Source organism: Ochotona princeps, chromosome 13 (assembly GCF_030435755.1).
Source record: "Ochotona princeps isolate mOchPri1 chromosome 13, mOchPri1.hap1, whole genome shotgun sequence".
Classification (NCBI taxonomy): domain Eukaryota; kingdom Metazoa; phylum Chordata; class Mammalia; order Lagomorpha; family Ochotonidae; genus Ochotona; species Ochotona princeps.
The window spans coordinates 69031352-69053152 of NC_080844.1; the positions used below are offsets into that span (position 1 = coordinate 69031352).

At 59.4% G+C, this 21801-nt stretch overlaps 1 protein-coding gene across 1 annotated transcript in view; it reads right to left on the bottom strand.

The window, feature by feature from the left end:
- CFAP46 (cilia and flagella associated protein 46) overlaps nucleotides 1–9942 on the bottom strand; it is a 51383-nt gene extending 41441 nt beyond the window's left edge. The window contains exons 1-11 of the mRNA XM_058671664.1: nucleotides 9839–9942; nucleotides 9483–9607; nucleotides 9161–9292; nucleotides 8909–8973; nucleotides 7787–7951; nucleotides 7336–7459; nucleotides 6827–6921; nucleotides 5385–5495; nucleotides 2985–3084; nucleotides 1690–1788; nucleotides 889–1079 (exon numbers count right to left, since the gene is read on the bottom strand). Of these exons, the coding sequence (XP_058527647.1) occupies nucleotides 889–1079; nucleotides 1690–1788; nucleotides 2985–3084; nucleotides 5385–5495; nucleotides 6827–6921; nucleotides 7336–7459; nucleotides 7787–7951; nucleotides 8909–8973; nucleotides 9161–9292; nucleotides 9483–9607; nucleotides 9839–9887 (1256 nt within the window). The 5' untranslated portion in view covers nucleotides 9888–9942. The remainder of the gene's footprint in view (nucleotides 1–888; nucleotides 1080–1689; nucleotides 1789–2984; nucleotides 3085–5384; nucleotides 5496–6826; nucleotides 6922–7335; nucleotides 7460–7786; nucleotides 7952–8908; nucleotides 8974–9160; nucleotides 9293–9482; nucleotides 9608–9838) is intronic.
- Between the last annotated feature and the right edge of the window lie 11859 nt (nucleotides 9943–21801).

The following is a 21801-nucleotide window of genomic DNA, read 5'->3' on the forward strand; positions in this document are numbered from 1 at the left end:
GCGTGGACAGTGAGTGATGACTCCCAGCATGGACTGTGAGCAGCAAGCCCGGTGTGGACAGTGAGCTGGGAACCCAGTGTGGACAGTGAGCTGGGATGCCCGGCGTGGGCACTAAGTGAATACATCCAGCACGGACAAGAGCAGAGACTCCCGGCGTGGACAGTGAGCAGGGACGCCCAGCGTGAACAGTGAGCTGGGACTCCCAGCATGGACAGTGAGCAGGGAACCTGGTGTGGACAGTGAGCTGGGATGCCCGGCGTGGACAGTGAGCTGGGATGCCCGGCGTGGACAGTGAGCTGGGACATCCAGCGTGGACAGTGAGTGAGGACTCCCGGCGTGGACAGTGAGCTGGGATGCCCGGCGTGGACAGTGAGCTGGGATGCCCGGCGTGGACAGTGAGTGAGGACTCCCAGTGTGGACAATGAGTAAGGACTCCCAGTGCGGACAGTGAGCAGAGATACCCCCAATAATCAACCCTTCACGCCAGATGAATAATGAGCAAAGCCCTCAGCAGACTCCTGGGGACAACCCAGGCACTGTCACCAGGACTGTGGCAAGGTGCTGGCCACTGCCCAATTGGGAAACACCAGTTCTTCCAGGAACCTGCAGTGTGAGACCCCCATGGCCGCTGGCAGTTCCAAGCCGGGCGTGAGGCACAGGGTCCCTCGCGAGGAGACCCCAAGAAAACACCACCAGCAAGTGAAAAGAGGCTCTCCACCAACTGCCACAGCAGGAGAGGTTCATGCAAATAGGTCCACGGGCACCCCGGGAAGGGCCGAGGCCTCAGCCCAACAGCTCCATCCCGCCTTCCCTGGAGCCCTGCCCACTTTGCTCCCACCCTCCCCCACAGCCACCCTGCCTGGGACCACAGCCTGCGGGCACACCCACCTGTCCACCTTCTCCAGGACCTCTGCAATGCTGCCCAGAGGCTTCCGCAGGTGGTGCCGCAAGTTGTGCTGCAACAGGGGCAGGCAGGCATCCCACTGGGTGGCACACACCACGTGAACAACACGTGCGTCCCCCAGGCGGACCGCACGCTGCAGCAGCACATCCAGTCTCTTCACGATGTTCAGCTGGGCCTACGGAGCAGGCAGCAGACAGTTCTGGAGGGCGTGCAAGGCAAGGCCTGGTCCAGCTGGTGCTGACCTGAAGCCATGGGCCTCATCGAGGACTGGGTACTCCAATCCCATGTGTCAGATGGCATCCCTAAGTCAGTGACAGTGCCTGGTGACCTGCCCCAGATGACCTGGCACAGGAGAGATGGGTTCTCACACGGGGCTCTGTCCCTCCAGCACAGGGGTCTTCTTTATCATGCCCACCCTGGAGATGCCTCTGAGCGGCGCTACGCAGCCTGCCCCACTGGGCATATTGGCATCTGAGAGCCTGGCCCTAGCGTGCCCACTCACACTCTCCTCGCCTGCCTCATCCCCACAGGGCCTGGCCCCCGCCCGCTCTGTCTCCCACCATGCAGGGCCCGGCACTCCCACAGCTCCTGGACCACCAGTGGCTGTGAAGGGTGCAGCTCCGGGGTCCATGTGACCCAGGTCTAGGCAGCACTGCGACGGGGGAGGGGGCTCTCCCAGCTCCCTCACGTCATCACCTGTCCTGCGTGGGGGCAGGTTCAGCACAGGTCCAGATGACACCCCTAGCACCCACTCCAGCACCCCAAACGACGCTGCCAAGCCTCACCTCAACAGCTGCCCGGGTGTAGACTTTGAGTCTGCTTTCCAGTTTCAAAGCTTCCAGTTCACACTCCAGACACTCAATTTCTATCAGCTTCCCAGGGTCCTGTAGGCACCCAGAGAGTTGCAAGTGGAAGGAGTGTGGGAATCCATTTGCATCACAGAGTGCTTCAAGATGTGGTGGGTGCTAATGAGAAACCCAGCAAGCAAGCCACACGACTGCAGGGGTGACAGATAAACCCAGACGGTTCCACACCAGCCAGTAAGGCAACTCCCTACAGCAGGGTGACGAACAAACCCAGACAGTTCCACACCAGCCAGCCTGTCTGTGCACACTGTAACAGCAGTAAGGAGACTCCCTACAGAACACAACCTTGAGCTTTTCGATAACGAAGCCAATTTCAGACACTTTCTCCCACAAGTTCAGCAAACAGGTTTCACTTAGAACCCACTTGGCTTCTGGATGCAAAATTCTGTGCAGAAACCAAGAGCTCAGAATCCACCACAGCCTCAGGATCCATGCAGTGTAGACCAGCCCACTGCCTACCACACTCAGGATCCAGGCAGTGTAGACCAGTCCACTGCCCACCACGCTCAGGACCCATGCAGTGTGGACCAGCCCACTGCCCACCACAGCCTCAGGATCCATGCAGTGTGGACCAGCCCACTGCCCACCACACTCAGGACCCATGTAGTGTGGACCAGCCCACTGCCCACCACGCTCAGGATCCATGCAGTGTGGACCAGCCCACTGCCCACCACACTCAGGACCCATGTAGTGTGGACCAGCCCACTGCCCACCACAGCCTCAGGATCCATGCAGTGTGGACCAGCCCACTGCCCACCACAGCCTCAGGATCCATGTAGTGTGGATCAGCCCACTGCCTACCACAAAACAGAAAGCATGTGATAGGAATTTACAACATATAGGCCTGGGGGTCCTAATCATATCACTTCAATGCAGACAGTAATGAAACAACATGCCTCGGAGGTAGCTTTCTTTCCTGTAAATCCAAAAACTCCAAGGTTATTCCAATCTCCTGGCTGCCTCCTGGTCTTTCAGGAAACAGGAGCTTTGCTCACAACAGGAGGCAGGTGTCTCTTTGGAGATTCCAGACTTCCAGGAGTACAGTCACCTTTACAATTAACCCTTACAGTATTACACCTGGACACGCACACAGGGGTGCCCGCCGTGCCCACAGCTCTCCACCTGCTGGCCTTTCCTTCACTGTGGCACACCTGGACACGCACACAGGGGTGCCCGCTGTGCCCCTGGTCAGCAGCAGTCACTGACCCACTTACTTGACTGTCCATTTTCTTCAGGTCTGAGAGACAGTCAGCAGAGATCTCCTCGCACTTCAAGGTCAAGGAGAGACGAGCCAATTCAAAGAGCAGGAGCATCCTGGGCCGGCAGAGACAAAGCACCCCACTTGGGTGAGTGATGGGGACATGTCAGCCAGCAGCAGAAGACATGGACACAGAACCAGAGCAGTGAGGGAGATTTTGTTAGCAAAACAGGAGTCCCACTGGGAAGTCCGAGCTGCGTGAGATGAAGCAGTTCCCCTCACTCCGCCATGAGGCAGGCGTGCAGGAAACCAGAGCTGAGCCCCCACTGTATGCAACCCCCACCCTCCCACAGGTGTTTGTGTCAGGCGGCTCTGGGAGAGGCCTCGGGCTAATGGCATGGCCACCCAGCAACTTTGTCTGCAGGCCTCACAGCAGGAGGTTCCCGCCACAGAGCCCAACTCTCCCGCTGCAGAACCCAGCGTTCCCATTCTGGAGCTCAGCTCTCCTGCCCCGGAACCCAGCGTTCCCACTCCCGGACCCAGCTCTCCCACCGTGGAGCCCGGCCCTCCCTCCTTGGAGCAGGCACACAGGTCGACACAATGCCGACAATGCACACGCCCCCAATCCAGGCTTTGTCCGGTGACGAGCTGTATGATGTAGACGTGTGCATTAAAGCAAATGCAAGGAAAAAAAAGAAAAAAAGCTAGAGGCCGCATGAGCTTTGAAAAGGAACTGCTGGCACTGAGCACTCCTGCCATGTGTGGGAGTGGGCACGTGGCCTGGGCTGTCCGCACCTCACCGCAAGGAGTATCCCTGTGCCTCGGGGCGTTGTCCAATGGGCCCTGGGGAACCACCCCCCGCAACTCAGCAGGGGTGTACCCAGAACACAGTGGTGCCCTCTGGTCAGTCAAGATTCCTGCAGCCACTACACGGCGTGGCGTGATGTGGCGCAGCCCAGCAACACCTGCCTCGCCCTCTCCCACAGGCGCTCTAGATGAGGCATCTTTGTACCTGCCTACCTCCTCCCCCATGTTCAGCTTCCCTCCCACCTATGCTCCAGCCCACATGGGCCTACCACTCACACTGACCAAGTCAGAGCTGCCTGGCTGCCCCACCACGCAGGAGGAGCCAGAGGGGACAAGCCTTAGGCTGCAGGCTTCTAGGCATCTGAGCCTGGTACAGTGCCAGCAGGAACCCCGAGGCTCCAGCCCCGAGGGAGGCAGGGGCCCCTCCAAGAGAATATGGCTTCTTCTCTGGGCTCCAGAAGCAGAGTCGATGCTCGTGGCATGATGGTCCACAGGAAAGCCTGCGCCATGGGGCTCAGAGCCCGCTCTGGCCGTCCCTCCCCATGCAAGTCAGCACCGGGTGAGGCCATGGGGATGCTAGGACCAGTCACTGCTCATGATCCTGAGGGCCTGAGGGTCTTGGGGGCCACAGTGGAGGAAGACAAGAACTAGAGCTGTACCCACAGCCCCTCCACAGTGATGCCCACACAAGGACTCTGGGAGACAGCTGGGGAGGTGGGTATGTGCAAGGGGCATGAGACAGCATCTGGCCCAGGGTTGGTGAGGAAGAAATAGTAGCCCCCTGAAAAATGCATTTTAAAAAATTTCCAGGAATGGCTCCACACACAGTAGGTTAAGCCCCCGCGTGTGGTGCCAGCATTCCGTATGGGCACCAGTCCGAGTTTCAGCTGACCCACAGAAATCTGAAAGCCCAGGCGGGCAAGGTCTGCAGGTGCGCCCACCCCACCGCAGCCTCTGGTATCTCGCATGAGCTCTTCCCTGCAAACCACCTGCACCCAGTGACAGAGAGGCAGGCTTAAGTGAGCGTGCCTCTACTGCCACAGCGGCGCCTCTGGTCTGATCCACAGTCGCTGGCTGTATGAGGATCTTCCATCCACAAGGACCAAGCTGGCGTTTCAGGCTCCCGTCCTCAGACTGGCCTCGTGTCTGTCACTGTGGCCTTTGTGGGGAATGGTGCACTGGATGCGAGACCCAACCCACTTCCTTAATCTACCTTTCAAAATGAATATGTAAGTAAGTAAATCAATCAAGTATAGACTGTGGAGAGTGCATGGAAGTTTGTAAGAAAACAGCACATTCTCAGGAAGATGTGCCCCCAGCTCAGGCACCTGCTCCAGTCCCCCGGCAGACCACAGCAAGTGTCAGATGGAAACAAGCCTCTGGGACATGCAACAAAGGCTTGGCTTGGTAGAGGGGGGAGTGCCTCGCACTGCTCCTGGTGTTCTGAGATGCCGTGGAGCCCACATGACCTGAGTGGCTGCGCAAACCTCAGGACATAAGTGCCCGGGGAGAAGCAGAGCCGGCCCTGGTGCAGGCGGCGCTCTGCCCACTTGCCCCCGTCCCACTGGGCACATGGTAAAGAGCGGGATGTAAATGGAGACACACTCACTTTTCCTCTCTGATGGAAGGAAAGCGTTGGTGATTGTAGAAACCCAGATGCTTATGGGCCGTCTTCAGGATTCTGCTGACATCTTCTGGTAACTCATTTTTATTCAATTTTCTAGGATTAATCCAAACATCCTGTCACGTTTACTAAGATTATTCCAAGAGAAATTCTGCGACTCCACACTGATGTTTCCCATGGAAAGGGTCGTAACAATGCCACCTCCCATGACATTGCTACACTGCTTCCTTCCCTGACTCACTGGAAGCTTCCAGCCTCACCAGAAACAGCACACAGGTGCTTACAGATCCCACTGGCCAAGCCAGACCCTCTGTTGCTCAGGGCATCTAAAGTCACATGACTCTCACAGGGAATTCCCTTCACTTCCAACACTCTGTCCCCTCACCTCTCACCTCCCACTCTGACCTCTGACCTCTCACCTCCCACTCTGACCCCCTCACCTATCAGTCTGACTCCTCACTTCTCACCTCCCACTCTGACCCCTCACCTCTCACCTCCTACTCTGGCCTCTCACCTCCCACTCTGACCCCTCACCTATCAGTCTGGCCCCTCACGCCTCACCTCCCACTCTGACCCCTCACACCTCCCCTCCCACTCTGACCCCTCACCTCTCACCTCCCACTCTGACCCCTCACCTCTCACCTCCCACTCTGACCTCTCACCTCTCACCTCCCACTCTGACCCCCTCACCCATCAGTCTGACTTCTCACCTCTCACCTCCCACTCTGACCTCTGACCTCTCACCTCCCACTCTGACCCCCTCACCCATCAGTCTGACTTCTCACCTCTCACCTCCCACTCTGACCTCTGACCTCTCACCTCCCACTCTGACCCCCTCACCCATCAGTCTGACTTCTCACCTCTCACCTCCCACTCTGACCCCTCACCACACACTCTGACCCTCTTGATTCACCCCTCCGCTCACCCTCCGACCTCATCCTCTCACCCTTCACCCCCTCAGCCTCGAGTCCACCATGGTCACTGCCATCCTAGTTAGCGTCTACCGTTACCTCAAGTCCTCAGGGCCCCTTCACACCACACTTGCACAAGGAGCCCTCACTGCTCTGTGAGACAGCTCCCTTTCTGCTCCCAACCTCCCATCAGGAGCTTGCCCACAAATCACCCTGGTTTTGCTCCATCTCACAGACATATCTGAAGCTCTGTGTGCTGTGTCCCACCCGGCCGGGACACAGCTGATGCCTCCCCCACCTTTCCTGGCCATGAAGCTGCCCCGTGCACCTGGGGCTATCTGGCCTCATGTCATGTCTGCTAGGAGGGCAGTGCAGCAGCCCGGGGTCGCCCTCCGACCACCTTGCCCGGCCCTCTGCCCAGGGCGCAGCCAAGGTCTCTCCTACTCACTCGCTGTGCAGGGACTCCCTCCAGAGGGACTGAGTCTTCTGACTTGCCCGCCAACCCCAGTCACTTACGCTTTCAGTATGCTAATGTTGTAAGAGATGGACAGGCTGATGGAATTTTTCTTTTCTTCCTGTAACTGTTGATCATCCATTAATTCATGCCGCACCTGCCAGACACAGGAATTTATGACGTGTCTGTCATTCTAATGCAGCTGTTGCGAGGCCACGAAGCTATCTGGGTACAAACAGGCAGGCAGACGGCTGCATGTCCTCCCACAAGTTTTTGTGAATTTTTACACTAAATGAAGCTAATTCCCTACCAACAAAAGGTGAGGAATGCTTTTGGTGGCCATGTTTGTCATTACTTGTGCAGTTACAAACCTTGAATTGATGGAAAACTCAGAGCCATTACAAGAATATTCTAGGAGTAACAGAGGAAGACCTTTGCCTCGCCTGTTTAGAGCAGCTATGTTCACACGCCTCCCTGTCAGGTCTACAAGCCCACTTTCACTTGTAGCTCTGAACCCGTGGTTGCCCAGGGGCAGCTGTCCGCCAGGCTGTCTCCGCGGTGCAAGGCTCACCATCATGGAGTACAGATGTCGATACCGCTGGGGCACGTGTGCTTTGATGAACGGTGCGGCCGAGCAGCAGAACCTGGCCGCCTCCTCCTTCCTGCCAGCCTCCAGGTAACACTCGAGGAGCTCCCTGGACACAGACAGCTGGGCTGAGCCAAGACACTGCTGGCTGCCCCGGCACGCGGCGGCCAGGTTCCCAGCAGGCCTTGCAGCTGTGGGCCCCACCACATCAGGATGACATCCTGCGGACAGCAGCTTAGGCACCTCCTGGGTCTGGGCTTTCCCAGTAAGGGCCAGCGGGAGCTGAGACAGCCAGGCCACCCCAGACGCAGGGGAGGGACTCCTCAGCATCCCAATTGCACAGGAGACGTTAGGAAAGAGCAAGCTTGTTGTTAAAGGCCAGCCAGTGCCAATGGGGGCCAGGGCGGGGCCCCCGAGGACCGGCCCCTCCACTCACAGCATCAGCTCCGCGCGCCAGTCCTTATCTTCCTCGTCAGTCTGATTTAGCACCTGCACGATCTGGAAGAGGCTGGGGATCACGTGGTGGCGGAAGCCCGGCTTCAGGAAAGGCCTCACCATTCGCCAGTAGAGGACAGAGGCGTTGAACACCAGGAAGTAGTACCTGCAACCCAAGCGGAGATAGCCGCGTTTCCAAGCAGCTCCGGCAGGTGGCAGTAGCCACCCAAGCGGCTCCAGCTCAGCCGGGCCTGACCAACCCACCTGGGCAGTCGGCCCCACAGCTGGCCAGGGCAGGGACAACAGGGGCGGGGGAGGGGTCGGGGGGCTTTCTGGAACTGCTGACCTCAGTCAGTGACCTGACAGAGGCCCAAGACATTCTGGGCACAAAGGCCATGTGCCTGGTGGGGTCTGTGGGGCAGGAGGCCCCATCAGGGTGGATGTGCCTGGTGGGGCCTGTGGGGTGGGGCAAGGCCCCACCAGGTGGGTCTGCTGTGGGCACAGACACTCTGCTGTCTCAGTGTCCAGGAGGGGAGAGGCTGGCGTCTCCGGCAGCAGAGGCCGGCTCCTCCAGGGTATTCGCTCGGCACCCGGCACACGGGCCTGGCCTTGTGCTTCCTCCAGCTTCTCCAGGGAAAGAACTGTCATGGCCAGGGCCACTCTGCCTGGGTCATTGGCTCCAGGGCTGGCCATCTGTGGGATGCCCAGATCCCAAACACTGCCCATGCGAACACACTGTGCCCCCAGTGCCAGCCACATCCACAGCTTGCAGCCTCAACTCTGGGGAAGGAAGCCTCAACCGGGGGCTGGAACCACCTCCCTGGAGCAACAGGCTGGGTTCAAGTGGCCCTCCTCCCCACTCAAGAACCCCCAAACCCGAGACACTCAGCTGAGGCGGCCCTGGGGACCGTCAAAACGAGGGTTCGTGAGGAAGACAGCCTCCTAACACACCTGCAAGTCCTCAAACCACGCTCTGGGTACCCAGAGCTCTGAGCGCCAGGAGAACCTGGCAGCACACAGTCTGGGCAGCAGCCAGGAAACAGGCAGAGACCCCAGCTGTCTACATTGTGCCTGAGCCCTGGAGTGGCCTGTGGAACCAACCAGCGGACAGGATCACGCCTACCGTGGCTCTCCTTTTGCGAAGTTTATAGCCTTCATGTACTGAGTCACGCAGTTCTCAAACTCCTCCTAAAACAGTGTACAGGGAACACCATGACCTCAGCAGACCTCCCAGAGCCAGCTCAGCTGCCCAGCACAGGAGCACAGCCCCGCATCCCTGCCCGTTACAGCCCTGCCCATTGCCCTGCAGTCCAAGGCCGCTCTGCAGGGTGATGGGGGTGTGAGATGGTTGCCAAGAGGCAGAAGCCGTGCTCACCAGGTTGTCAGAGGATTTGGGGGCACACAGCTGGGCCCTGCATAGGTGTGCTCGGCCGAGGAACTGGGTGACCGGCCCTTTCACCCTGAAGTACATCTGAATACAGTCCTCGCTCATTTCCGGCTGCCCCATCTGCAGAGTGCCCCACCACCACCAGGGGAAAGCCAACATCACTGTCTGTGTCTGCCCCACCTGTGCCCCAACCCCTCATCCCTCACTTGTGCGAGGCCCTGACCCCACCTGTGCCCCAACCCCCTGCCCTCCACCTGTGCCCCAGCCATCATGCCCCCTGCCGGCGCACCAGGACCCTTGAAGGAGCTACCTTGAGGGCCTGCTCAGCGCACAGAACAAACAGGTCAGGGCTGAAGCTTTCTGAGGGGTCAAATTCGGACTTGCCGCGGTTGGCGGACTTGATCAGCTCGTAGGCTCTTCTGAGTGAGGCTGTGTCTGTGGGAACAGGCAGGGTGAGAGCCCCGGGCCGGCGTGCTCCGGCCACTCACCAGAAGCTGGAGGACCTGCAGAGATCAAACTGGCTGGAACTTCCCCCAAGGCCGAGGTTATGAGGTCGTGGGTGCTGGAGCCTCTTTGGCGGAGGCCTCGTCCTCCCCGGGGGCTCACGGCGACATTAGGAGCCCAGGATGCCCCCAGGAACAGTGAGAATGAGTCCTGGGGTCTCACCCTGCTGGCTCTCCGCGTGGGCCAGCTCCTTCGTGATAGCCAGGTCCATGGCGCCGGCTCTGTCTGTTGCCCAGGCCAGTTTGTAGCGGCCGCGGACCTGAGGCGGTTGCCTAGCGACCAAGGGACGCCGGGAGCCGGCTACGGTGGGCGGCTTGGCCACACTGGCGCAGCCAGGTCCTGCGGAGTGCCGGGGCGCTGGGGCGCGGGCAGGATAGAGGAGCTTGCGGGCCACCCTCCGAGGACCGAGTCCTGAGAGTCCTGGGTTCCTACGGAGGGGCCGGCAGGCCAGGGCAAGCAAGCTATCCCCCCAAGGACGCCGCTGGGGCAGGTGAGGCAGTGCTGCGGGTGCTGGCTGACTCGCGACCCGGAAGAGCGAGTGAAGGGCAGGCCGTGGAGGAGGAACTCCGGCTGTGCTGGCAGGGACTGGGGGAGCAGGCCAGCCCCCAGGACAGACTTGCAGGGAAGCGCCTTTGGCAGAGGGGTAGCCCCAGGAACCAGGGAAGGGAGCGTTGCTAAAGGGGAGGCACTGCTCTCGTCTGAAGGTGGAGAGATGGCTACAAGGACTGGCACCTGAGCAGCTGCTTTGTGCCGTGAGGCATAACAACGCCCTCCCATGCCCTCCAGGCTGGGAGCCCTGGTCCCCTGTCTTCATTACAGCTCAGTCCTCCATGTCCTGCCATGAGGAGGAAGCAGACTCCCTGGTGTGAAGCCTGTGACAGCCTCGTATCTCTACTGATGAGCCTGTTGGTCAGGGAGTGAGGGGGCGCCCTGCCTCGGCTGCGGCGCTGGGCAGACGGCACCTGAATGTCTGGCAGAAGCACTAGAGCGCGGAGTGCGAGGCCGACGGCCCCACACAGCTAAGAGCAGATAAGAGGGAAGCATTTCAGTGCAAATTACAGGTGTGTGTGACCAGACTCAGAATAGGGCTACAATATGAGCTGCGTGTGTCACAGGACAGTGTGCGCCACAACACACAGATTCACGGGAAGGCATGTGTGCGTCATGGGACGCTATGTGACGTAACATGCAGACACCCATGCACATGGGGAAATAGCAATCCTGTACCCCATGCAGTTTTGCCCTGGAAACACTGGGTTTTCCCAGGCACCGGAGGACTGAAGCCCAGGCCCCTCTGGACTGGCCACCTGCCCAGATCCCGCTGGACCAGTGACCCTGGGCCCCAGGGCCAGTGACCTTCTGTGACGGCTTGGGGAGCTTTTGAGACACTGACTGGCATGCACAGGTATGACCAGGGCTGTGAGGACTTGTGCCGTCTCACAGACGTGAGGAGCAGGCTGTCGAAGCACAGAGCACCCACGGACAGGCATGTCTGTCCCATGGGTGGGGTGTGGTCGGCATTTGCATGCCCTCCAAACCCCACAGTCAGAGGCTTCTCCAGGCAGCTGCCTCTCGGCCACTCCCCCCCATGGCGGGGGCAGAGCTGAGAGCTCCGAACTGGGGCTCCTGGGACCAGCACCATGCAGAAAAGGCTCCTGCCCCTGAGGAAATCCTAGGGGGCTTGGGGCTCTGGGTCAGCAGCCAGACAGACCCACTTGGGCCAGTCCTGCTGTGCCATGCCAGCCAGCTGTGCACAGCCGTCTCCCTCCCAGGCCAGGGAAGCAAGAGAGCTGTGACATCATCGAGCCCCTTGGAAATCAGCGGGGACAAAGGGTTCTTCCCTGGGGACCAGGCCCACACAGTGAGGCCCAGAGATGAGCGGGATCCTAACACTTTCAGGAGAGCAGCCTGACTGCTCCGCCTGGGGTGGGCCTGGTGGGATCCTGCAGTTGCCGAGTGAGCCACAGGGGGGCAGTGTGTCCTACTCTGCAAAGCCACGGACCTGGCCTACGAACACCCCACCTCCCAGCACCATGTCTACAGCAGGCCAATGCCGTGCCCTCTGCACATCCTGCACTCCTTCTCGGGTGGGGCAAGCTCCATCTGACTGGGGCATTGAGCCTTTGTCAGGATGGGGACCACCCACCGACCTCTCTAACCTTTCTGTTCTCTGGGAGAAGCTGAGAGTGGAGCTTTCACTCCGACACGTGCAGGGCCTGGGGGCCTGGACCACCGTGGCTGCATCTCCCAGTCGCTACGGCCTCATCCCCAGAACAGGGCTCACACCCGATTCCAACATGCACGGCTCACGCACATGTCCTTTTGCGGCCACTTCCTCCATCTCCGCTTCTTGTTCTGTGCCCGCCCCTTGTTTTCTTGCCTAGTTTTCCTAGTGGCATCTCGTGTCTCCCTGTGTCCAGATGTGCTGACCCTATCACTCCCCCCAGTCCTGGTCCTGTCCCTGCATGCCGGCTCCGTACAGAGTCCTGAGGGGGCTCTGTGCCGTCCGCATGTCTCCTGGGTGAGCTTGCGGGACTGGGGGTCCCCAGGCACCCTCAGCTGCTCTGCTCATTTCTGAGACATGAAATCAGAAGTCTCAAGTTACCAAAGCAATTATTTGCCTTCACACATTTTAATTCATTTTCATTTGTATTTAGAGACTGAATAAGGGAGAAATCTTCCATCTGTCAATTCACTCCCCAGGTGGCTGCAACAGCAGGGCTGGGCCCAGCTGCACCACACGTGCAGGGTCCAGTTATGTGAGCTGTCTTCTGCTGCCCTCCAAGGCCATCAACAGGGAGCTGGGTCAGAAGTGGAGCTGCCGGGACCGGAACACAGGCTCCCATTTGGGATGTCAGCACCGCCAGCTGCAGCTTCATCCGCTGTGCAACAGGGTCCTGACGCACATCCCAACAGGAGCATATGTGCCGTGTGATGTCAGTCCTTAGCACTTGTGAGTTACACCAGAGGCTGGGGCGAGGGCCCCTTGAGGTGTTACCAAGGTGACCCCTGGAACAGCCACACTCCTGAGGGGGAGCCCCTCTGTAGGACCAAGTGGAAAATGCAGGGAGGGGAGGAGGTCCCGGCCCAGCCCCGCTCCTCAGCATCGGGGGATGGAGGATGATTGCTCAAAGTCATCAGCTTCATGGTCTGCTGTTTACTAACCCTGTGACTTCCTGTCTGATTGAAGTGGACGGACTAGGGTCCCTGCTGCTTCGACCTGGAGTGACCCTGTGTCCTCTTCGGAGACTGGATGAAGACAGGACCAGACACTGGCTGAGTGGTGCGGGCCCATCCAGCCTGCTCATTCTTCTCCCTCCTGCCCTGGGTCTCAGGGTGACAGGGAGCTCCCCTCAGCTCTTCACAGCCTCTGTGGGGGACACAGGAAGTTGGCCTGGTGAAGCGCTCAGCGGCCACAGGTTGGCCTTTGTCCCTGTGTCCACACGATGGGCTAAGGAACTTGCTGGGGTGTCCACCCGGGCCAGTCTGACCCGCATGGCTGGGTGTGCTGCTAGGTATGCATATGTGTGGTGAGCAGGCAGAACGTCCCTGTGGCATGTGTGTGAGGTATGATAGGGTATGATTGTGTAGTGTGAGCATGTGCCTGTAGCATGGGCGTGTGGCATACAGCAAGAGCGTGTGGCTGTATGCCATAGCTGTGCCTGTGGCATGAGCATGTGGCATGTAACATGAGTGTGTTTGGTGTGTGCATCATGGGCATGTAGCATGAGTGTGGAGTGTGCAGCATGAGCCTGTGGTGTGTGCTGGTACATGGACACTGTGTGTTGCTGGGTGTTTGTGGGCCTTCCTGGGTTGAGGCCGGAGCCCACCAGGGCCAGCAAATGTCCCCCTAGCTCCAAGCAGAACTCATGGCTCAGAGCACAGGAGTCACAAGCTCTGGCAGGGGCTCCCAGACTCCAGATGTGCCCTTTGAAGAGTCCACTGCAGGTTGCCCAGCTCTGGTTTCGTCCCTTGAGTTGTGATGAGCAGCACCAGGGCTGCCGGGCAGTCCAGCCAGCGCACCAGGGACCATTTCCATTCATTTCACCCCTGGTCACTGGCCTGCACTGATGTGTGGCTTCCACATGGCAGCTGTCAGGTTGCTGGGCCTTTGGGGTTTGTGCCTATGCAGGGCTGTGTTCACTTCTGTCTTCCCTTTCCAGGGTGGGAAGGCTCCAGGGTGGGAGACTCCAGGGTGGGAGGGCTCCAGGGTGGGAAGACTCCAGGGTGGGAGACTCCAGGGTGGGAAGGCTCCAGGGTGGGAGACTCCAGGGTGGGAAGGCTCCAGGATGGGAGACTCCAGGGTGGGAGGGCTCCAGGGGGGGAGGGCTCCAGGGGGGGAGGGCTCCAGGGGGGGAGGTCTCTGGGATATGAGGTGCCAGGTTAGGAGGTCTCCTGGATGTGATGTCTCCAGGGTGGGAGGTCTCCGAGGCAGGAGGTCCTGGGTGGGAGGTCTCTGGGGCATGAGGTTTCTGGGATAGTGGGTCTCTGAGGTAGGAGGCCTTCTGGGTGTGAGGGCTCTGTGTAGGAGGGTTCCGGGGTGGCTCTGAGGCCCCAGAGTTGCTTGGGGTATCCATGGCTGTTCCTATGCTCTGGCTCCCACCCCCTCTTGTCACCACACAGCTGCCACCTGGCTGGGTTGTACAACCCACCCTCCAGGAGCAGCTCCTGGGGACACCTCCAGGGATGAGGGTACAGCTGGCCCTGGCGACACCCTGGGCTGACCAGGCTTGGGCCAAACTAAGTGGACTTCATTGGGGGCTGGCAGGCTGGGTTCCCATTGTTGGTAACTGGCTGCTGGCAGGGGTTGTCACAAGGCTGGCTCAGAGCAGGGCACCTCAGGCTGTTTCCTGGCCACTCCCCTCCCACCATCAGCACACCCTGCCCTGGATCTGGCACACAGGGGAGGGGCCAGTGGGCTGGCACGGCGCACAGGACACAGAGAGTGGGTCCTCTGACCACCACTGCAGGAAGGTGGGGCCCAGGCCTGCCTGGCTTCAGGGACCAGAGACCAGGATGAACCCCTGAGGGCTTTGGGTACCGCTGGTCAGCCAAGCAGTGTCCACTCCACCAACAGAAGCCTGGGCCTGAAGCATTTCTGCTTGTTATGTGGGGGTGTGGGATGTGGGTAAGCCTCAGGTACACACCAGGGCAGCTTTGGGGACAGACCTAAAAACATCTTTCTTATTTGGATCCCAGATGTCTCTCTGGGGACAGGCCGACCCCCCAGCTCTGCCCCAGGCCTGGGCTGGATGTGCTGGTTAAAAATAAGCTTTAAAAGGCAGCAGCTCCACGGGCTGTGTGGACGTGCCCGGCCCTCTATGGGCAGCACTGAAGCGTGTTCAAAGCCGGGCCTGTCTCCAAGCCGGCCCATGCAGGAGCCTGAGCACTCCACTATCCGCGTTTGAAGCCGGGATGGCGCGCAGTCCCGCGCTGGGCACCTTTGAGGCCAGATCCCGCGGCGGCCGGCGGGGCCAGGCAGGTGGCCGATTTAATTGACAGCCCTCTCTCCGCCCATCCCGCTTGATAAAGCTGCCGGGCCAGCACCCACAGTGCTGCTAGGTCGGGCTCTCACCCATCACTGCTGCTGCCACGGGGCTTCCAGCGTGAGCAGAGACCGGACCAGCGCTGCTTTGCCCAGGAGCAGGTACCTGAGCGCCCGGGCCGCATGGCCAAATCCCTCGGCCAGGACCATGCGCTGCCCACCTGGGTTGCCTGCTTTAGGTCACTCAAGGGCAAGTTGGTGGTCACCTCCTGTCAGCCCGGTGTCAGCAGGGTGGCCTTACCCCGTCTCCCACCTGTCCAGTGCCGAAGACCACAACCTGGGTTTCCCCCTCCCCCTCCCTGCTCTGCCTGGGCCTCCCTCCTCCCCAGCTCTGAGGGGCCCAGGGAAGGGCGTTGCTGTCGCTGGAGAGGCAGGGTCGCCCTCCAAGAGAGGCCCCAGGTCCGCACAGGGCCAGCACCACCTCCAGAACCAGGACCTGCCCCGGGTGGGGGCTCTGAGGGGCACCTCGGGTGGAAAAGGGTGGGGCCTGGGGATGGCGCTGGCTCAGCCACAGCCTTCCCTGGCACAGGAAGGCCTGAAATCCTCCCTGGGACAGCGTTGCTGCTCTTCCTCCTGGAAGATCACGGGGAGCTTGGAGGGGTCTCCAGCGCCTGGGGGAGGTGCTGAGCAGGCGCAGGGACCAGGGCCCTCGCCTTCTGCTACCCACCACCAAGGGCCACCCTGCCTCAGCCATGAGCCTCTGAAAGCCTGGACCAAAGCAAGCCTCCTGCTTAAAGGGAAGCTGTGCGCCTGTGAACACACCTGCTCCCCGGCCGCCTTGGCTGTGGGAAACACAGCCTCCCCCGATCCACAGGGCAAAGCTCCCAGTCCAGCCCACAGTCCACGTGGCTGTACACGCATCCCAGAGGCCCAGGCCAGTGTGAGGCAGTAGGTGCATGCAGCTCTCACCTCTGCAGCCACGTGGAACTGTGGCCATGGACCAGGCTCCAGGACTGGCAGGCTGCACTGGTCACTGGGCAGGGGAGGCAGGCCCTCTGAACTCTCAGATGTCTAGGCAGACAGGGGACAGCGTCGGTCACACAGGGAAGACCAGGGCTCCAAGTCCACCCAGATCATGGCCAGAACCAGGCTATCTCCAGAGAAACCTGGCCCAACTAGAAGGAAGCTCAACACCACTGGTGCTGTAAGCCCTGCTTGAGAGCTGGGAGGACACGGGACACTTGCCAGTTCCACTGGCGCTGTAAGCCCTGCTTGAGAGCTGGGGGGACACGGGACACTTGCCCAGTTCCACTGGTGCGGTAAGCCCTGCTTGAGAGCTGGGGGGACACGGGACACTTGCCCAGTTCCACTGGCACTGTAAGCCCTGCTTGAGAGCTGGGGGGACACGGGACACTTGCCCAGTTCCACTGGCACTGTAAGCCCTGCTTGAGAGCTGGGAGGACACGGGACACTTGCTGGCCCTGACATGCACGAAGCACAGAGTTAGCACCCAGGAAGCATGCATGCTCGACAGAATAAGCATGTCTTCTATTGGCAGGGTAAACCTGGTGTTTTGGGAGCGCGCTCCACTGAGGCACACTTGGCACAGCTCGGCCACTGCCACTCTGAGGCAGCGCTCAAACGGGGGCGGATCCTGGAGGCTGGCGGCGGGGCCTGCAGCAGGTGGGGCTCCGGGTATTCTGGGAGAACCTTTCCAGACAGAGTTTGCACCTCGCAGACTAACATTCTGGATGACATTTGACGTAAAGACAACAGCAGGGAGCTGGCAGTGCGGTCCTCAGCAAAGTGGAGCCAAGGGGAATTTGGAAGAGGGACCAACTGGGGCAGAGGCCTCAAACAGCCAGCAGAGAGCAGTCCATGGCGAGGACTTAAAGTAATCCATGGGGTCAGTGTGCTCCCAGAGGTGTTATCCCAGAGAATAACTACCAAGTAAAGAGCTGAGTATAGTCCTGGGGTGAGTGTGCCCCTGGGTCAGTGTGCTCCTGTGCTCCTGGGTGAGTGTGCCCCTGGGTCAGTGTGCTCCTGTGCTCCTGGGCTCAGTGTGCTCCTGGGTCAGTGTGCTCCTGTGCTCCTAGGTGAGTGTGCTACTGGGTGAGTGTGCTCCTGGGTCACTATGCTCCTGGGTCACTGTGCTCCTGGGGTCAATGTGCTCCTGCGCTCCTGGGCTCAGTGTGCTCCTGGGTCAGTGTGCTCCTGTGCTCCTGGGCTCAGTGTGCTCCTGTGGTCACTGTGCTCCTCGGTCACTGTGCTCCTGGGTCACTATGCTCCTGGGTCACTGTGCTCCTGTGGTCAATGTGCTCCTGCACCCCTGGGCTCAGTGTGCTCCTGTGGTCAGGGTGCTCCTGGGGTCACTGTGCTCCTGTGCTCCTAGGGCAGTGTGCTCCTGTGGTTACTGTGCTCCTGGGGTCACTGTGTTCCTGGGGTGAGTGCATTCCGGGGTCAATGTGCTCCTGGGGTCACTGTGCTCCTGGGGTCAGTGTGCTCCTGGGGTCAGTGTGCTCCTGGGGTCACTGTGCTCCTTTGGTCACTGTTCCTGTGGTCAGTGCTCTTCTGGGCAGCCACCCAGTAGTTGCCAGACCTGTCGGCACTAGCAGCCCAGAGTGGCCCCATTGACAACTGATGTCTCCCCTTGATCAGGAATACCCTGGCGTCCTCGCTTCCCCTTGCCACAGCAGGATGAATTCAGTCGTAGGACCTGCTTTCTGGATTGAAGTAGCAGGCAGTGGCCATTGCAGGTCAGGAGTTGCTGCTGCTTTCTACAAATGGAGAAGCAGCAGCTGCCAGGTGATCGCGATCAAGCCGGGCGTGTCTCAGAGCAGTCCCTACTAGGGCTGCTGAGTGCCTGTTTCCTGCCGCGTGGCCCTAAGTGCTGATGGGTACTTGCGCTGCCAGATCAGGCACACAAGCCACCTCTTGTCTTCCCAGGAGTGATTGACACACCTTTAGATTGCTTGGCATATGCACACAAATACATGTGCACGGAGATACACGGAGACACACACATTGACATTGACATATACACACATGCACATGCCTTCCAGACATGTACACTCTCTCACACACAAATGCATGCATGCAGGTACACTCAAACCCACACCCACAGAACACACTTCTACCTCTGCTTCTATACACCTGCACACACTCACATGTTGGTTTTCCTCACTGTGCTGCACACCCGCCCTTGGGCACACATTCCCAGTGCACACACATGCACAGTCACATAACTCACTGTGTTCACACACTCTGCACGTGTGCACCCTCCTGTACACACACTGTGCACATACACACTGCACACACTGCACATTCACAACCTGCATCACTGCACACACTCTGTTGCACACTCATGCTCCTATACACGGCACACACATGCACTCTCTTGCACACTCACTGTGCACATACACCCTGCACACTCACACTCCTATACACTGTACACACCCTCTTGCACACACACTCACTGTGCACATACACACTGCACACCTGCACGTTCACAATCTGCACATATTCACTGTGCACACATTCTCTTACACGCTCACCTCTTTTGTACAGACTTGCAAACACACTGCAATTTAGATTCTTCACACACTCGTGGTGCACACTCTTATACGCACTGTGCACACTTACATTCACTGTGCACACACTTACTCTCTTATACACACTGCACAGAATCTTACATTCACCACACACTGTGCACTCTTAATTGTGCATGCACTCATGTTCACTGTGCACACACACTGTTGCACACTCACACTATCCTACACAATCACTATAGTGCACACACTCTTGCACACACTCTTGCACACTCACACACCTAGCTGCTTTTCCTCACTGTGGTGCATAGCCTCGGCCCTGTGACCAAGCCCACTCTGCCTGTCAGATCTTTAGGTTGCTTCAACTCCTGGAAGAGCTGGCTGGAAATATTAGAAATTCAAAAATAAAGAGATTATTTTTAGGCCCAAAGACATTTGAAAGAAGAGGAAGAAGCGTACAAGATACAAAGAATCAGGAAGCCAGCACCGGGTTGCCAAGATTCTAACACCAGAAAAAACACTGACTCAGGAACAGAATTTGCGAATAAATAATCAACAAAACTGTCAGGCGGCACAAATCACTCTCAACCACATCTAATTTGGTAAAATTGCTCTGGCTCCACTTCCAGAAGCCTTGACGGGAGCCAGGCCAGAGGCCACGGGCAGTAGGTAGCCTGGCCATGCACGGGACCCAGCAGCACCAGGTCCCTGACCACCAGGCCCTTCCGATCAGCCTTCCAGACAGACCATCCTCTCTGCACGGTGGCCAATCAGACACAGGAAGAAGGGTGAGGGAGCAAGGGCTGGAAGGAGGGCTGCAGTGTCCACAGGGGTGACCCAATTGGAGCCCCGTGGGTGGAGCTGAGAGGGACCTTCTAGAACCACCCCACTCCCCAAAGGGGAGGCCTGCCCTGAGAAGAGCACTCCCATAAAGTGTGATGGTTAGAGTGTGGGTGGAGGAGTGAGGGTTGGGGTGGTTGGGAGCGTGTGGGGAATGGGATGTGGGTGGAGGAGTGAGAGGGATGGAGCAGGGAAGGGGTGAGGGAGGCTGGGATGTGAAAGGAGGGATGGGAGGGGAGGGGTACAGTGAGAGGAGGCAGGATGGGGATGGGTTGAGGGCAGGGCTATGAAGGGAGGGGTGAGAGTGAGGGGTGTAAGGGATGGGATGAAGGGAGGGGTGAGAGGAGAAGGGGTTGGTGGATGGAGTCCGAGGACCTTGACTCAGTTCTCTCAGAGGAAGCAGCAGCAGCCAGGATGCTGAAGTTAGTGGGGTTTGCTCCTCAGTTCTCAAAATCGTCTCCAGGTGGGCATGACCAAGTGGACCTTGTCTCTGCAGGAATGGCCTGACAGTTCCCACCAGCACCACTGGGGACTTGGTGGTTGTCATGGCAACCAGGAGCCACTTCCCATTTGGCTTCGTGAAAATGTCGCTGGCACAGGGCGACTGAGGCACATGGGGCTGTGCCCTACTGGGCCAAGCATGTGACCCCACGGACAGCCACCTGCTCTGCCAGCTCGGCCCCTCAAAGTGTCCAGGAGCCAAGGCTTCCTCCCCCCACTGAGGTCTCCAAGCTGCACGTCCAGCCCCAGCATGAAGCAGCGTTATCCCAGTAATGTTCTGGCCCCCCACAAACAGCCTGAGAGTCTGCGGCCCTTGAGTGCCCACACCAGAGTACCAGCCACCAGGCACTATGTTCACCAGCCAGGTGCCCCCTTCCCTAAGTGTGGAGCCCAGCTGGCAGTCATGCCTGGGGTGTTTGTCTTTCAGCCTGACCACTGGGTGACCCACCCACATGGCAAGGGGTCCATTGAGTCCACGCCCACCCCTGCCTAGCAACTTAGCTGCTCCATGCAGCTCCAGTACGCAGCATGGCCGACAGGTTCTTGGGGGAAAGCTTCCTCTGGGGAACCCTCCTCTTCAACCTGGAGATGGGGGCAAGCCACGCCCCCACACGTGTGGCCAGAGTTCTCTGTCCCAGATGATCAGAACAAATCAAGCCAAGAACAAAGCTTCAGGACAGACAGAAAGTACATGAAGTTGAAGTTGTAGTGTCCATGGCATATGAGGAAGGGCAGCAGGGAGAAGAGCCACAACAGCCGACCCAGCAGCAAGGCCTGGGAGAGCCACAGGCAAGGACCCGTGCACTGGGGGCCTTGAAGGGCACCGTGAGCGTGTGGTTTGTGTTGCTGCCATGGTCTTGGCCAAGAGCCCAGCTGAGGTCTTGGCCATGGTCCTGACGATGGTACTGACCATGGTACTGACGTGGTACTGGTCAACCCCCTCATGCTCTTCTCTTTGGAGCCAGTCAGCCACAAGGAGGGCACAGGGCGTCTTGGCTGGGGCTACTGGGGTCCAGCAAGGACTCTCTCCTCGGTACTCCCAGGTACATGGGCAGCTGTGACACAGATGCACAGTCTTGTGGATGAAACACAGAGAAAAGGCCCAGACCCCTGCACCTCGGAGCATAGTGCGCCCTGAGTCTTCACCAGCCAGGAGCGACACCTTCTTCGCTCCAAGGAGAGAGGCCGCCATGTCAGACTTGAGCCTCAGCTGCAATCGCTGCCACACCATCCTGAGTGCCCACAGCGGCCGACAGCTGGGGTTCACATGGATCTCCGTGGGCTCCCTGAGAGCTGCACAAACAGTAGGGCGGGAGCCCCGCAGGGCACCTGACTGGGTGCCTCAGTCTTTCATCCTGCGGGAGTGCTGCTCTGTTCGCGCCCAGCATAGGCCGCCACGGGGACACCAAGAACCGTGCCCCGGGTCGGAAGCAGACACCTCCCACCGGCTCTGAGTGGGTGGGGGCCCGAGGCACTCTCCCTGTGCATACACGGGGACTCACAGGCAGCTGCACCACCTGCCAGGCCCATCAGAGCAACCCCAGGGAGGAGGAGGTGGGGCGCAGGCTGTGGCGCCGCATCCGCTCTGCCTGCCTCTGCGTCCCCACCAGCTCCCGGGTGAAGCCCCGACCTGGGGACCCAACGGCACCGGCACGCTGAGGCGAGGCCAGGCGAAGCCAGCGGCCCCTCCCGACGAGCGACGTCCCTCAGCCGCGCCTCGAGGGGAGCTGAGCTTCGGGGCGACCCAGAGT